This window comes from Otolemur garnettii, unplaced genomic scaffold (genome assembly GCF_000181295.1).
Source record: "Otolemur garnettii isolate 467f Iridium unplaced genomic scaffold, OtoGar3 scaffold00017, whole genome shotgun sequence".
Lineage (NCBI taxonomy): Eukaryota > Metazoa > Chordata > Mammalia > Primates > Galagidae > Otolemur > Otolemur garnettii.
This window is the reverse complement of record NW_003852412.1, coordinates 14564337-14578294: the sequence shown is the minus strand read 5'-3', so window position 1 is coordinate 14578294 and position 13958 is coordinate 14564337. Positions and strand designations below refer to the sequence as shown.

The 13958-nt window shown below is 38.4% G+C and overlaps 1 protein-coding gene across 3 annotated transcripts in view; it reads right to left on the bottom strand.

Annotated features, from left to right (window-relative positions):
* Positions 1–1845: 1845 nt before the first annotated feature.
* Positions 1846–13958, bottom strand: part of FAM151B (family with sequence similarity 151 member B) — a 44226-nt gene continuing 32113 nt past the window's right edge. For 2 of the 3 annotated variants that reach the window (XM_023510931.1, XM_023510932.1), the window contains exon 7: positions 2239–2775. In XM_023510931.1, the coding sequence (XP_023366699.1) occupies positions 2616–2775 (160 nt within the window). In that variant the 3' untranslated portion in view covers positions 2239–2615. Of the gene's footprint in view, positions 2776–13958 lie in introns of all 3 variants that reach the window. The other variant, XM_003785949.2, reaches the window with a different exon arrangement.

The following is a 13958-nucleotide window of genomic DNA, read 5'->3' as shown; positions in this document are numbered from 1 at the left end:
AAGATAAGTAGTAAAAATAATATTCTGGACAAATGAATTTTATTTCAAACTTCAACCAATGGTAGTTAATTTATAAATTCAGACGTCTTTAGTAATGCATGGTCATCATAAAACATTTGTAAATATTTTTTATAATTAAAAGATTATTCTCTATTGCAATTGTTGAAATTTTATAATAAAATTGCACCTTTGGCAAACCATAGAACGTGAAGTTGTAGTATCATTTACAAATATCACTCTGTTCAACTGGAGCTGAAATTTATTTTTATTTTATTTATTTATTTTTTGAGACAGAGCCTCAAGCTATCCCCCTGGGTAGAGTGCTGTGACATTATAGCTCACAGCAACCTCCAACTCCTGGGCTCAAGCAAGTCTCCTGCCTCAGCCTCCCCAAGTAGCTGGGACCACAGGCACCTGCCACAATGCCTGGCTATTTTTTGGTTAAAGCCATCACTGTTGTTTGGCAGGTCTGGGCTGGATTCAAACCCGGCACCTTGGGTGTACATGGTTGGTGCCTTAGCCACTTGAGCCACAGGCGCCGAGCCTGGAGCTGAAATTTAAAGTAGAAATACTGTAACTGTTGTCTTTAAGCATCTATATGACTACAGTATTTCATAATTAGTGCTATCTTAGTTTTTCTTAGTATTATCTATCTATAATGGACATGATCACATGATAAGTCTAAAAGAAGAGAAAGTAACCTAGTCTGTTAAGAGGTTAACTGAGAGGCTCAATGCCTGTAACTCAGGGGCTAGGGCGCCGGCCACATGAACCAGGGCTTGTGGGTTTGAACCCAGTCCAGGCCTGCCAAACAATAATGACAACTACAAAAAAACAATAGCCAGGTATTGTTGTGGGTGCCTGTAGTCCCAGCTACTTGGGAGGCTGAGGCAAGAGAATCGCTTAAGCTTGAGAGTTTGAGGTTGCTGTGAGCTGTGATGCCACAGCACTCTACCCAGGGTGACATAGTGAGACTCTGTCTCAAAAAAACAAACAAACAAAAATAACCCTGTGAGAGAATTCTCATTTTTTCCCCATTTTACAGATGAGCAAGCCTATAGTTAATGACATTATGGATTTCCTAAAGTCTACTGCTAGTAAGGAATCGGCATGGAGCTGTAAGGGAAGTTTGTCTGAATTCAAAGTCCAAGCTTTTTTCTCTAAATAGAACTGCTTTATTCTCTGGGAGAAAAATGATGTATTAATAAAAGATAAAATTACATACTTTAGGACATTCACTGGTAAATTTCTTTTTAATAAATCAAAGAACTACATTTTTTTTCTGAATGCTTTGCTCAGGACTATGCTAGGCACTGTAAAGGATATTTAAGTATGCACCCTTACTATGAAGGGATTTACAATAGAGTTGAGGAGATGCACATGACACAGTAATCAAACAGTCAAAATTGACTGTTCACATAGGATCTAGAGACAACTGATGTTGAAGGAACTTTTGAAATGAAGGGCTGCGTTGGAGTACATCAAATCTACTGTTAGGGTGGGACGACATTATGAAGGGTCCTGAAAGAGGAAAAGGGAGTAAAATTGAATTTAAGCCCTTGAAGATTTTTTATTTGACATGAAAAAAGAGGTATTTAATAAAGTTTTTTTTTGTTGTTGTTGAAAGAGTTTCATTTTGTCATCCTTGGTAGAGTGCCGTGGTGTCATAGCTCACAGCAACCTCCAACTCTCGGGCTTAAGCCATTCTCTTTTCTCAGCCTCCCAAGTATCTGGGACTATAGGTGTCTGCCACAACGCCCGGCTATTTTTAGAGACGGGGGTCTTGCTCTTGCTCCATATGGTCTTGAACCTGTGAGCTCAGGGCAATCCACCCGCCTTGGCCTCCTAGAGTGCTAGGATTATAGGCGTGCACCACTGCACCCAGCCTAAGAAACTTTTGTTTTGCAGAAAAACTTAGGGCATCTTTGAGCAGAGTGAGGAATGCAGTCAGATGTAGTTCATGAGATTCTAATAGTACAACAAGGACCTAAACGAAGGTGGTGGCAGTGAGAAATTTGGGAAGCAAATGATACAAGGCTTGAAACGCTCTCCAACAGTCTACTTTTCACTATGGATAAGATACTATAGAAACAAAAAATATACTTAGCTGCTCCTATGTTTCCCAACAAAAAGGAAATTCTAGATCCATCTAATCTATAGATATGGTATGAGACAGATGCTCACCCCCATGAAAGTTAAAAACATTTTTAAAGCCCTCCTATTTTTATCTCTAAATAATCAGTTTTTAAGAAAAAGGAAAAGAGAGTGCCTTATTTTTCATACTTTCTGTAATGCAAGTGACAATACAATGTGATTTATACCTGTTTTATGACACATGTGGATTCTCTTATTCATCTTCAGTTGTATCAAAGTTACTCATTATAAAGGGATTCAGAGTATCATTTTCCTAAATTATTGTTATACTAGGCCACTGAAATCTCCTTTCCAAACCTTTTACATAGATGCACTATTGTAAGAACATATGCTGAGTCAGTATACAATCAATGTTTCTTGATTGGGTGAATTGGAGCGTAAGCCTATAATCATAATTTACAGGATAATTAATTCAGACCAATGCAGAGAAGGGTCATGAAACCATACTTAGAAGACTCTTCTTACAGGTTAACTTTGATTCCAACAGCTTGTTTAAATTCATGGTTTTGTGGTTCCAAGATGTCATAGAAAACTTGTTTTTTGTCGAAATGGTCTCTAATATAAAGTAAGTCTTCAGTGGAATAGTGATCATTTTTCCCAGTCCAAATAGTCAGGCTGTATCTGCATTAAAATAAAAGAGAATTATACAGTTGAAACTGAAACATAAGAAAGCAATAAGACTTTTCAATAAGCCTGAAAAATTCTCATTTATCTCTAACCCAAATGTACACAGATGAAAAACTTAATTCGCAATGGTGTAATTGCACTTTCCTACTTAACTCCTTCATCAGCATCGGCAGGCTTAGCCACAGAAACAAATCGCTCAGTTGCTGTGTAATCACATAACTGCTCTATCTGAATGCCAGGAATGTTAAGTGGACTTAGAAAATTCGGGCTGGTGGCAATGGAAACGGGTCCAATTTTAGAGAAAGGAACCGAAGACTATGTTGCTGATTAAGGAATCTGTTCTGTAACAGCTGTAACCTGGGGCTGTTCAGCAGCCCGGTCAGAGTGAAAAGCGGGATGAGAAGGAAACGTGAAGAGACACAGAAGTCACTGACGGGCCGGCACTCAGCTGTGTGTGGTCGCCCTGCTATCTCTTTGAGGAGTTTCATATGAAATACAGATATGCAGAGATGACATTAAAAATGACAAACAGAATAAAGTTAGATCCTTTTCTGAAGGGTTAATAAAATTATATGCAAATATATTAGGAATGTTCGTATATGTTCAGAATCTGAATGTTATTTAAACGGCGCTTTTTCATTTCTAGGGACATGACTACTGTTGCATTCACTTCGAGGGGAATGCAAAGCAATTCAGTAGTTCCACAGTTTTTTCCCCATAAACCAGTCAGAATCCAGGGGAAATCTTCAAAGCATTCCTTCTACTAATGATAAGAGCTATGTAGCCAATGTACACGGTGCTGTTATTAATATATTGACACATTCCTGTTCTTAAGGATGGTGACATCATTCTGGAAATCTAACAGAGGCAAGTCATTTGGATACTGTCCCACAGCAGTATTATACGACAAACCAAAAAGAATTTTAAGCTACAGCTGAGAACACAGGAAAGGAAAAATGAAAATTAGTTTTGAAATCTATATTTTTTGCTAAAATTGAATCTTTATAACTTTATCTGGGCACCATGGTGATAAACCTTATAAAAAGACATGGTTATGAGCATTTAGGTTAAAAGAAGAGCTTTCTAATGTTATTCGCCTCCTTTAATATTCCTTCATTGTATTTAAATTGAAATGGGAAAAAGAAATTGCCTAAGGATATCTTAAGTTGTATTTATTCAAATAAATTCTTAGGTTTCATTTCTTAAACCTTTTTTATTGTGAAATAACACATAGAAAAAAGTACAAAAAACATAAATGTGGATTTTAACAAATTATTATGAAGTGAACTCCAGTGTAATTGAAACACGAATTAAAAAAAAAAAATGCGGCCAGCACCTCAGGGGCCCTGCATGTCACTACTTCATTATCATCTCTCTTTCCCCCTTCAGTCCTCACGACCGTTAAGACTGTTAAGTATATGAGAGAAAAAGAAATACTAAGAAACCATTCTGGACTGTTGAGGAGACATGATACCCAAATTCAATGCATGCAGAGTTTCCTGGATCAGGAAGAAAGAGGTGTAGCTGCAATGCTTGGTAAAATCTGAATGAGGACTGCACCATAGTGTTGTATCAGTGCTGATTTCCTGGCTCTGTACCTGTGGCTCAAGTGGCTAAGGCGCCAGCCACATACACCTAAGGTGGCGGGTTCGAATCCAGCCTGGCCTGCCAAAACAACAATGACAGCTGCAACCAAAAAATAACCAGGCGTTGTGGCAGGCGCCTGTGGTCCCAGCTACCTGGGAGGCTGAAGCAGGAGACTTGCTTGAGCCCCCAGGAGTTGGAGGTTGCTGTGAGCTGTGAGCCACAGCACTCTACCCAGGGGTAGCTTGAGGCTCTGTCTCAAAAAAAAAAAAAAATGCTGATTTCCTGACTGGAGGGCTACATAGGAGTAATATAAAAGAGTGTCCTTGTTTGGAGAAGTATGCTCTGGCACATTTAAGGATAATGAGGCTTATGTCAGAAAAAAACATAAATAGAAAAAATATTTTTTTTTTTTTAGACAGAGTCTCAAGCTGTCACCTTGGTTAGAATACCCTGGTGTCACAGCTCACAGGAAACTCAAACTCTTGGACTTAAGTGATTCTCTTGCCTCAGCCTCCCAAGTAGCTGGGACAATAGATACCAGCCACAACGCCAGACTATTTTTGTTGTTGTTGTTGCAGTTGTCATTGTTGTTTTAGCTGGCCGGGGCCGAATTCAAACCCGCCACCCTCAGTGTATATGGCCGGTGCCCTGCCAACTGAGCTATGGGCACCACCCATAAATAGAAAATTTTATATCGCGAGAAATAATGGACAAATGCAGGACAATGTTAACAACTGGGGAATCTGGGTGAAGGAGATATGGGTTATATTAGAAAAAGTAGCTCTTAAGACAAAAACTGTCACATTAGAAACTAAATATGTAAAAATAAAAGAGCCAATTCACTGAGAGGATATAAACCATCATAAATACATACACATTCCTAATGGGAGGATGTAAACATAAACAAATATTAACGGATTTGAAGGGAGAGACAGACTACAGCAAAGCAGTGGGGGACTTCGAGAACTCACTGTCAACAATGAGTAGATCATCTGGACAGAAATCAGTAAGGAGACACTGAACGGGAACTGCACTTTAGACCAAATGGATCTAACAAGCCCAGACAGAACATTCCACCCAACAGGAATTGTACATAATCTTCTCAGGCGCACACAGAATATCTATAGATTACTTATTGGGTCAAAACAAATCCAAACAAATTTAAGGAAAGTGAGAGCGTATCAAACATCTCTCTCTCTCTCTCTTTTTTTTTTTAGAGATAAGAGTCTCACTTTATTGCCCTTGGTAGAGTGCTGCGGCATCACAGCTCACAGCAACCTCCAACTCCTGGGCTTAGGCGATTCTGGTAGGGCCTTAGCCTCCCCAGTTGCTGGGACTACTACAGGCGCTTGCCACAATGCCCGGCTATTTTTTTTGTTGCAGTTTGGCCAGGTCAGGTTTGAACCCACCACCCTCGGTATATGGGGCTGGCGCCCTACCCATGGAGCCACAGGCGCCACCCTCAAGCATCTATTTTGACTGCAATGGTATAAACCTAGAAATCAGTAACAGGAGGAAAACTGGAAAATTTGCAAATATGTGGAAAGCAAATCAAAAGTGTCAGAAAAGAAACCAAAAGCGAAATAAAAACAAACTTGGAGACAAATGAAAATGGAAACACACATAACAAAATCTACAAGGTGCAGCAAAAGCAGTGCCAAGGGGATTATAGTGCTAAACATCTACGTAAAGAAAAAGACATATTTCTAAACATAACTGAACTTTACACTTGAAGGTATGTACATGCTGTGCATGTCTGATGTATGAAAATTAGGTCAACTTAAGGAGGCAGGCAACTATGGAGGTTCCATTGTATTTGCAAACCATACATCTGACAAAGGGGTAATATCTACAGCAGTGATTTTGTATCTAAAAAACCCTAAAGACCCCACCAAAGGACTTCTGATCTAGAGTCTGCAAAGAATTCAAACAAGTTGAGCCTAAAGTTAGAAGAAGTAAGGAAATAATGAAACAAAGACTAGAAAAATAATAGAAAAGATCAATGAAACCTAGACGTTTTTGAAAAGGCAAAATTGACAAGCTTTCAGCTAGGCTAACCTAGAAAAAAAGAGACGATGCAATTAAAATGATAAATGAAAGAAGAGATGTTACAACTGATTATCAGAGAAATACAAAGGATCATGAGCGACTGCTATGAATTATACAACAACAAACTGAATAATGTAGAAGAAATGGATACATTTCCTTGAAACCCACTAAAACTGAATTATAAAGAAATAGATTAATGAGGAAAGTTGAAAGTGTTCTCCCTAAGAACTGGAACAAGACAAGGTTTCTGTGGTCATTACCTGTATTCAACATAATACTGGAAGTCCTGCCCAGAGCAACCAAGCAAGAGAAAGAATAAGGGTCATCCAACTTGGGGAAGAAGAAGTCATGTTATTCTTGTTTGCTGATGATATGATCTTGTATCTAGAAAACCCTAAAGACGCCACCAAAGGACTTCTGGAATTGATCAATAAATTTAGCAAAGTCTTAGGTTATAAAAGATGTACATAAATCAGCAGCAATTCTATGTAGTAATAACTGGCAAGCTCAGAGTCAAATCAAGGATGTAAAACCATTTACAATAACTAGAAAGAACATAAAATACCTAGGAATATCCATAACCAAGATTTCTATAAGGAGAACCACAAAACACTGATGAAAGGAATCACAGATGACACAAACAAAAGGAAAAACACCCCACGCTCATGGACTGGAAGAATCAACATTGTTAAAACATCCATACTGCTCAAAGTGATTTACAAATTCAACAGAATTTCCACTAGAATATCAACGTTTTCAAAGATCTAGAAAAAAAATTCTAAACTTCATATGGAACCAAAAAAGAGCCCGATTAGCCAAACCAATTTTAAACAAAAAGAACAAAGCTGGAGATATCACATTACCTGACTTAAAGTTATAGTAAAAGGCTATAGAAACCAAAACAGCATGGTACAGATATAAAGGTAGAGATATAGACCAATGGAAAAGAAAACATAACCCAGATACAAAACCATATAGTTATGACAGCTGATTTTTGAGAAAGCAAACACATATCCTGGGGAAAGGAAACCCTAGTCTATAATGGTACTAGGAAAGCTGGACAGCCACATGCAGAAGAATGAAACAGGATCCAAGCCTTTGCCATATACAAAAGTGAACTCAAGATGGATTAAAGACCTAAAGGTAAGACCTGAAACGATAAAAATTCTGGAAGAAACTATAGGTAAACCTCTTTTAGACACTGGCCTAGGCAAACAACTCATGACTAAGAGCCCAAAGCAAATACAACAATAAAAATAAATGAGACTTAATTAAATGAAAATGTTTCTGTATAGCAAAGGAAATAATTAACAGAGTCAAAAGATAGTAAGAAGACACTCTACAGAATAGGAGACAATATAGTAGAACCTCTATAAGTTGACCACCCAAGGGACTGTAACACACTGGTCAACAGATGGAGGTGATCGACATTAGAACCCAGGCCCACTGTGCTGGTGCGTACACACTGTGCATGCTGAAGTAGGAAAATCAGGTCAACTTAAGGGGTGGGCAACTATGGAGGTTCCACTGTATTTGCAAACCATACATCTGACAAAGGGGTAATATCTAGAGCAGTGATTTTCAACTGGTGTGCCAGGATTAAACATCATTAGTTGAATTATTTTTGAAAGAAGTTCAAGATATAGTAAGTATATTCTAGTTTTAATCTTTTGGATCAATATAATTTAAGTGTGCCATGGAAGTTTAATTATAGGTTCAAGGCTCGGCACCTGTGGCTCAAGTGGCTAAGACACCAGCCACATACACCTAAGGTGGAAGGTTTGAATCCAGCCCAGCCTGCCAAAACAACAATGACGGCTGCAACCAAAAAATAGCTGGGTGTTGTGGTGGGTGCCTGTGGTCCCAGCTACTTGGGAGGCTGAGGCAGGAGACTTGCTTGAGCCCAGGAGTTGGAGGTTGCTGTGAGCTGTGACAGCACTCTACCCAGGGGGATAGTTTGAGGCTCTGTCTCAAAAAAAGAAATCCAACAACACATTAAAAGACTGATACATCATGATCAAGTGGGGTTTATCCTGAAAAATGTGAGGATGGTTAAAATGGCATGAAATATCAAGGTAATTTATTAACAGATATAGGGAGGAAAATACTATTTTCATAGAAACTGAAAAGGCATTTAATAAAATTCAATATGCATAGAATATAATTTTTTCTTAGAAAACTCAAGAAAATCAGGCTCAGTGCCCATAGCTCAGTGGGTGAGGGTGCCAGCCACATACCACCAGAGCTGGTGGGTTTGAACCTGGCCTGGGCCTGCTAAACAACAAGTACAACAACAACAAAATAGCCTGGCATCGTGGCAGGCACCTGTAGTCCCAGCTACTTGGGAGGTTGAGGCAAGAGAATCGCTTAAGCCCAAGACTTTGAGGTTGCCTTGAGCTGTGACACTATGGCACTCTACCAAGGGCGAGATAGTGAGACTCTATCTCAAACAAAACAAAACAAAACAAAAAACCCAAGAAAATCAACCGGAAGACTATAAGAAATGTTGGAGAATGTAGGACATAAACCAGACAACTTGGGTTTGAACTGTATAGGCTCGTTTGTATGCACATTCTTGTTAACCAAACGTGAATGGAAAATAATTCCAAGAATAAAACTTGCATATAAAAGGTTGACTTTTTGTAATATGTGGGTTCCATGGGGCCAACTTGGGTTTTCAGTATGTATGAGTTTTGGTGAGGTGTTCTGGATCCAATTCTCTGTGTATTCCAAGGGATGAGTCTGTGCAGAAATCAGTAACCTTCATGTATTTGTCTATGCATATTATACATGCTTGTTTTACATAAAACACAAGTATAATGGCGGCAAAGACCTATTTAAAATAACATAAAATATTAGTTAGAAATAAACTTCATAAACCACACTAAATATCTAAACAGAGAAAAGCTTAAATGCCTCTGAGGAAGGCAAAGAAGAACTACACGAATGCATCATTAATGTGTTCTTAGATAGATTCAACCTCATAACCTGCCAATTCTTAGGTTAATGTAAAATGCTCTTCCAAAAAACAAGTTTTTTCACTTTTGAACTAAGCTGGCTGATTTTAAAGTTCCAGGAGAGGAGAAAAATAAGCAAAAATAGCTTATTTAGAATATAGGTAAAGCCATTTGAACACAGAAATTTCAAAATAACAATGATGCAAACATGAGAGAAGTTTCCATTTTTCTCTCAAAACGGTGCAGAGAGACGGCTCGGCACCTGTGGCTCAAGTAGCTAAGGCGCCAGCCACATACACCTAAGGTGGTGGGTTCGAATCCCCAGCCCAGGCCTGCCAAACAACAATGATGGCTGCAACCAAAAAATGGCCAGGCGCTGTGGCGGGCGCCTGTAGTCCCAGCTACTTGGGAGGCTGAGGCAGGAGACTCACTTAAGCCTAGGAGTTGGAGGTTGCTGTGAGCGTGATGCCATGGCACTCTACCCAGGGGGGATAGCTTGAGGCTCCATCTCAAAAAAAAAAAAAAACGGTGCAGAGGAAGGCAGGTGTCAGCTGGGTAGATGCTCTGCTCTGCTCCGGTGGTCACCGAGAGCCCAGGTTCATTCTGTCTTACTCCTCTGCTAGCCCTGGGAGTGCTCCCAACCACACACGAAGCTGACTTACACCATCATGTTCTTGCTCAGCCCACAAATGGTGAAAGAAAAATAGCTGAGAACAAATGTGATGTGTCCACCCCACTGGCCAAAATTTAGTCACATAAATACACCTAGCAAGTAGACACTGAAAAGTATGGTTTCTAGCTGGACGGCCATTATTCAATAAGAATGTCTAATGGGGGGCAGCACCTGTGGTTCAAAGGAGTAAGGTGCCAGCCCCATAGGCCGGAAGCGGCGGGTCCAAACCCAGCCCTGGCCAAAAACTGCAAAAAAAAAAGAATGTCTATGGGTCTCAATTGTTTCTGGAATAGTTCACAAGTAATCAGAAATTCACAGAGATTTTTATTCCTTTGCATCTGGTTTGCTGGTAATGTAGTACACTGGGTTTTGTTGCTATTATTGTTTTTCTCCTCATGCTTTTTATGGTTTCCAGGAAGATGTAAGATTTGAACTAAGCTGCTCCCATGCTCCCGCTTGAACTAAAAGCCCTCTGCATCACAGGAGAGTCAAGCGAAGGTTCTGTATTTGTTTGCTGGTTTAAGATTGAAAGAAGAAAAGACTTCAACATCTCAGCAGAGCCATTCTTTGAACAGGTACAGCTGTTAAGAACTAAAGCTTCACCAGGCTTCATGGCTGTGACAGCAGGATGGATTCACCAACTGTACAAGCAAGATGCAAAAAGGCAGTTCACTGACTGTTGAGTTCCCTGACATGGAAACACTACCTGGTAGTGTCCTTTCAATGGCTCTCTTGCCACTGCAAGATTCACTGATGTACTACAGCTCGGCTTGAGACTTTTTTTTTTTTTTTTGGAGACAGTCTCACTATATCACCCTCGGTGGAGTGCTGTAGTTGTCACAGCTCACAGCAACCTCAAACTCTTGGGCTTAAGTGATTCTCTTGCCTCAACCTCCTGAGTAGCAGGGACTATAGGCACCCACCACAACACACAGCTATTTTTTGGTTGTAGTTGTCATTGCTGTTTGGTAGGCCTGGGCTGGGCTCAAACCCACCAGCCATGGTACATGCGGCCAGCACCCTACTCACTGAACACGGGTGCCGAGCCCTAGATGAGGTTCTTATTTAAAGATATTTTCTTAGAAGCATTCTTTCTCTAGAAACTACTCCTCTTTGTAATATACGGGGTATTCCAAAGGTTGCCCTGATGTTGCCATGCATAGGGAAAATGGAAAATTATAGCTAACTGTACCTTAATGTATAAAATATTTGTTACAACATTTTACAAAGAGGTGGCCAACATGTAAAGAATACTTTGTAAGATTTTATAATGAATATTTTGTAAATAAAGATACATTTAACTATAATTTCCATTTTCCCTATGTATGGTGACTTTAGGGTGACCTTTGGGACACCTTGTATTATTTGTATTATTATTTTTTTTGAGACAGAGTTGGTTGCAGTTGCCATTGTGGTTTAGCAGGCCCAGGCTAGGTTTGAACCTGCCAGCCTTGGTGTATGTGGCCGGCACCCTAACAGCTGAGCTATGGGCACCGAGCCTATTATTTGTATTATATATACTATTATGTATTTGTATTATTAATGACATTAGAGCACATCACAAGATGATGTAGGCAACAGTTGGCCCCAGAGCAATTAACATAACCTCTAAGACTGCTTGCTAAAGCTGCCTTTTATAACTATTTTTTATATTTCAACACCAAAAGTACCTGTCTGGAAGGTACTAGTTTCTAACACTCTCTAGGGATGAAAGGATTACTACACATACAATTCTTTTTCTGTTTTGTTTTTATTTAACAAATATTTACTAAATCCCTGTGATGTGCTAGGCACTTTTTAAAATGAGTGATTACGGATGAAGATAACAAGGCAATCTTATAAATATCAGATAGTAAGAGACAATCATTAGGATCAAAATTAAAACACCTATGTCCGTCATAAAGACAATTCTAATGCTCAGTTGTTTTTTTTTTGTTTTGTTTTGTTTTGTTTTTTAAGCAAGAAAAAGAAAGTTTATCAATGAGTTGCACACCAGGCTGGCTGTTCTACTGATGGCAGGCCTAACCTTTAGCCTTTTAAAGTAGAACCGTATTACTCACATTTAAATCACTGCTGTTTGGCCTGAGTGCAGTGGCTCATGCCTGTAATCCTAGCACTTCAGAGGCCAAGGCTGGTGAACTGCCTGAGTTCACCAGTTTGAGACCAATCGGAGCCAGAGCAAGACCTCATCCAAGAGTTTGAGGTTGCTGTGAGCTATGATGCCATGGCACTCTACTGAGGGCAACAAAATAAGACTCTGTCTCAAAAAAAAAAAAAAAACCACTGCTGTCAACCAACATCACTGTATACCACAGTGATTTTACACTAATTTTTAAGAAATAAATTTACTTTTCCTTTTGATCCAAAGAGTGTAAGAACCTCTAGGTCTGTAACACTAACAAAAATGTCTTATAGTTTTATTCTACAGAATAATTAGGAAAACAAACTCAAAAATTTGAAACTTTGGGAGGATAAATATAATTCTATCAGGCAGTAAAATGACAGACTGAATAGGCATTTTTAAGAAATATTAAGTGTGAAAACTTGCAGTCAGTTGGATAATAAATCTAGAGATCTAATGGACAGTATAAGGACTATAACTAACAGTACATTATGAAAAATTTGCCAAAAGAGTAAATTTTAGGTTCTCTTCCAATAACAACAAAAGAAGTAATGAGATAAGGTGGTGGATATGTTCATTTGCTTGACTGAAAATCATTTACAATGTTTATATGTATCAAATATATATATCAAAATATCTTGCTGTACATGCTAAATATATATAATAAAAATGAATAAAAATGTAAAAAAATAAGTGGGTATGTTTATTTTATGTTGGGCTTTTATTCTGGCTACTACAGAAAATATATCTACCTATAAACTATGAATTTTACAAACATATTTAATAATCTCAAATCTTTGCCATATTATGACGTTAAATAAAAAGTATTATAATGCTAACTTAAGATAACTACAGCATTAAAATACAAACATATTTTTCTTTGTATATCAGTAATATGACATTGAAATAAATTCTAAATTGTTTTTGGATTAGTGGCGATTGTTTAATGTTCTTTTAGCCACATATTCTCACCTAGTTTCCTTAGCACATAGTTAAGAGATGGACTGAAAGACAATAGTTTTCTGTTTTGTCTCACTAAATATAGGCCAATCTCTTCTCACAGAGATCTCCCAACTCTAGGCAACCTTATTTATATGCACAAACTAGACAAAGTTTTTTGTTTTTTTTTTTTGAGACAGAGTCTCTACCCTCGGTCATAGTTCACAGCAACCTCAAACTCTTGGGCTCAAGAGATTCTCTTGCCTCAGCCTCCCGAGTAGCTGGGAATACAGGTGCCCACCACAATGCCCGGCTATTTTTTGTTTTAGCAGGCCCAGCTGAGTTCCAACCCAGCAGCCCCAGTGCATGTTAGGGCTGGTCCCCTAACACTGAGCTACAGGCACCAAGCCCAAAAGTGTTTTCATACAGAGAAGTAATTATATTTATATACATACAAAAATAAAGGCTGTGACAACACATGAAAAAAATCACATAATTAAAGCAATTTAACATTTAGTCCATAAACATGAATAATGAAATACAATAAACTTAATTATCTGGCACCTTCTATATGTATCCACTACAATACTTTTTCTTCACTTGTCTTAGCTAAAAGGCGAAGAAGTGATACGATACTCTTTCTTATAATGATTCATTAAGGATACGTTTTATAATAACTTTCTAAATTATAACCTAAGATACAATAAAATCTTGAAATGCTTTCTAAATCCTTAGAAAAGATTAAGATTTGTTTATATGCCTATTTATATATTACTCTATAAAATATTCTGAATGCTGGTAATTCATGAGTAGTTTATAGCATTAGAACTCATTTTATTTTTTTTTTTTT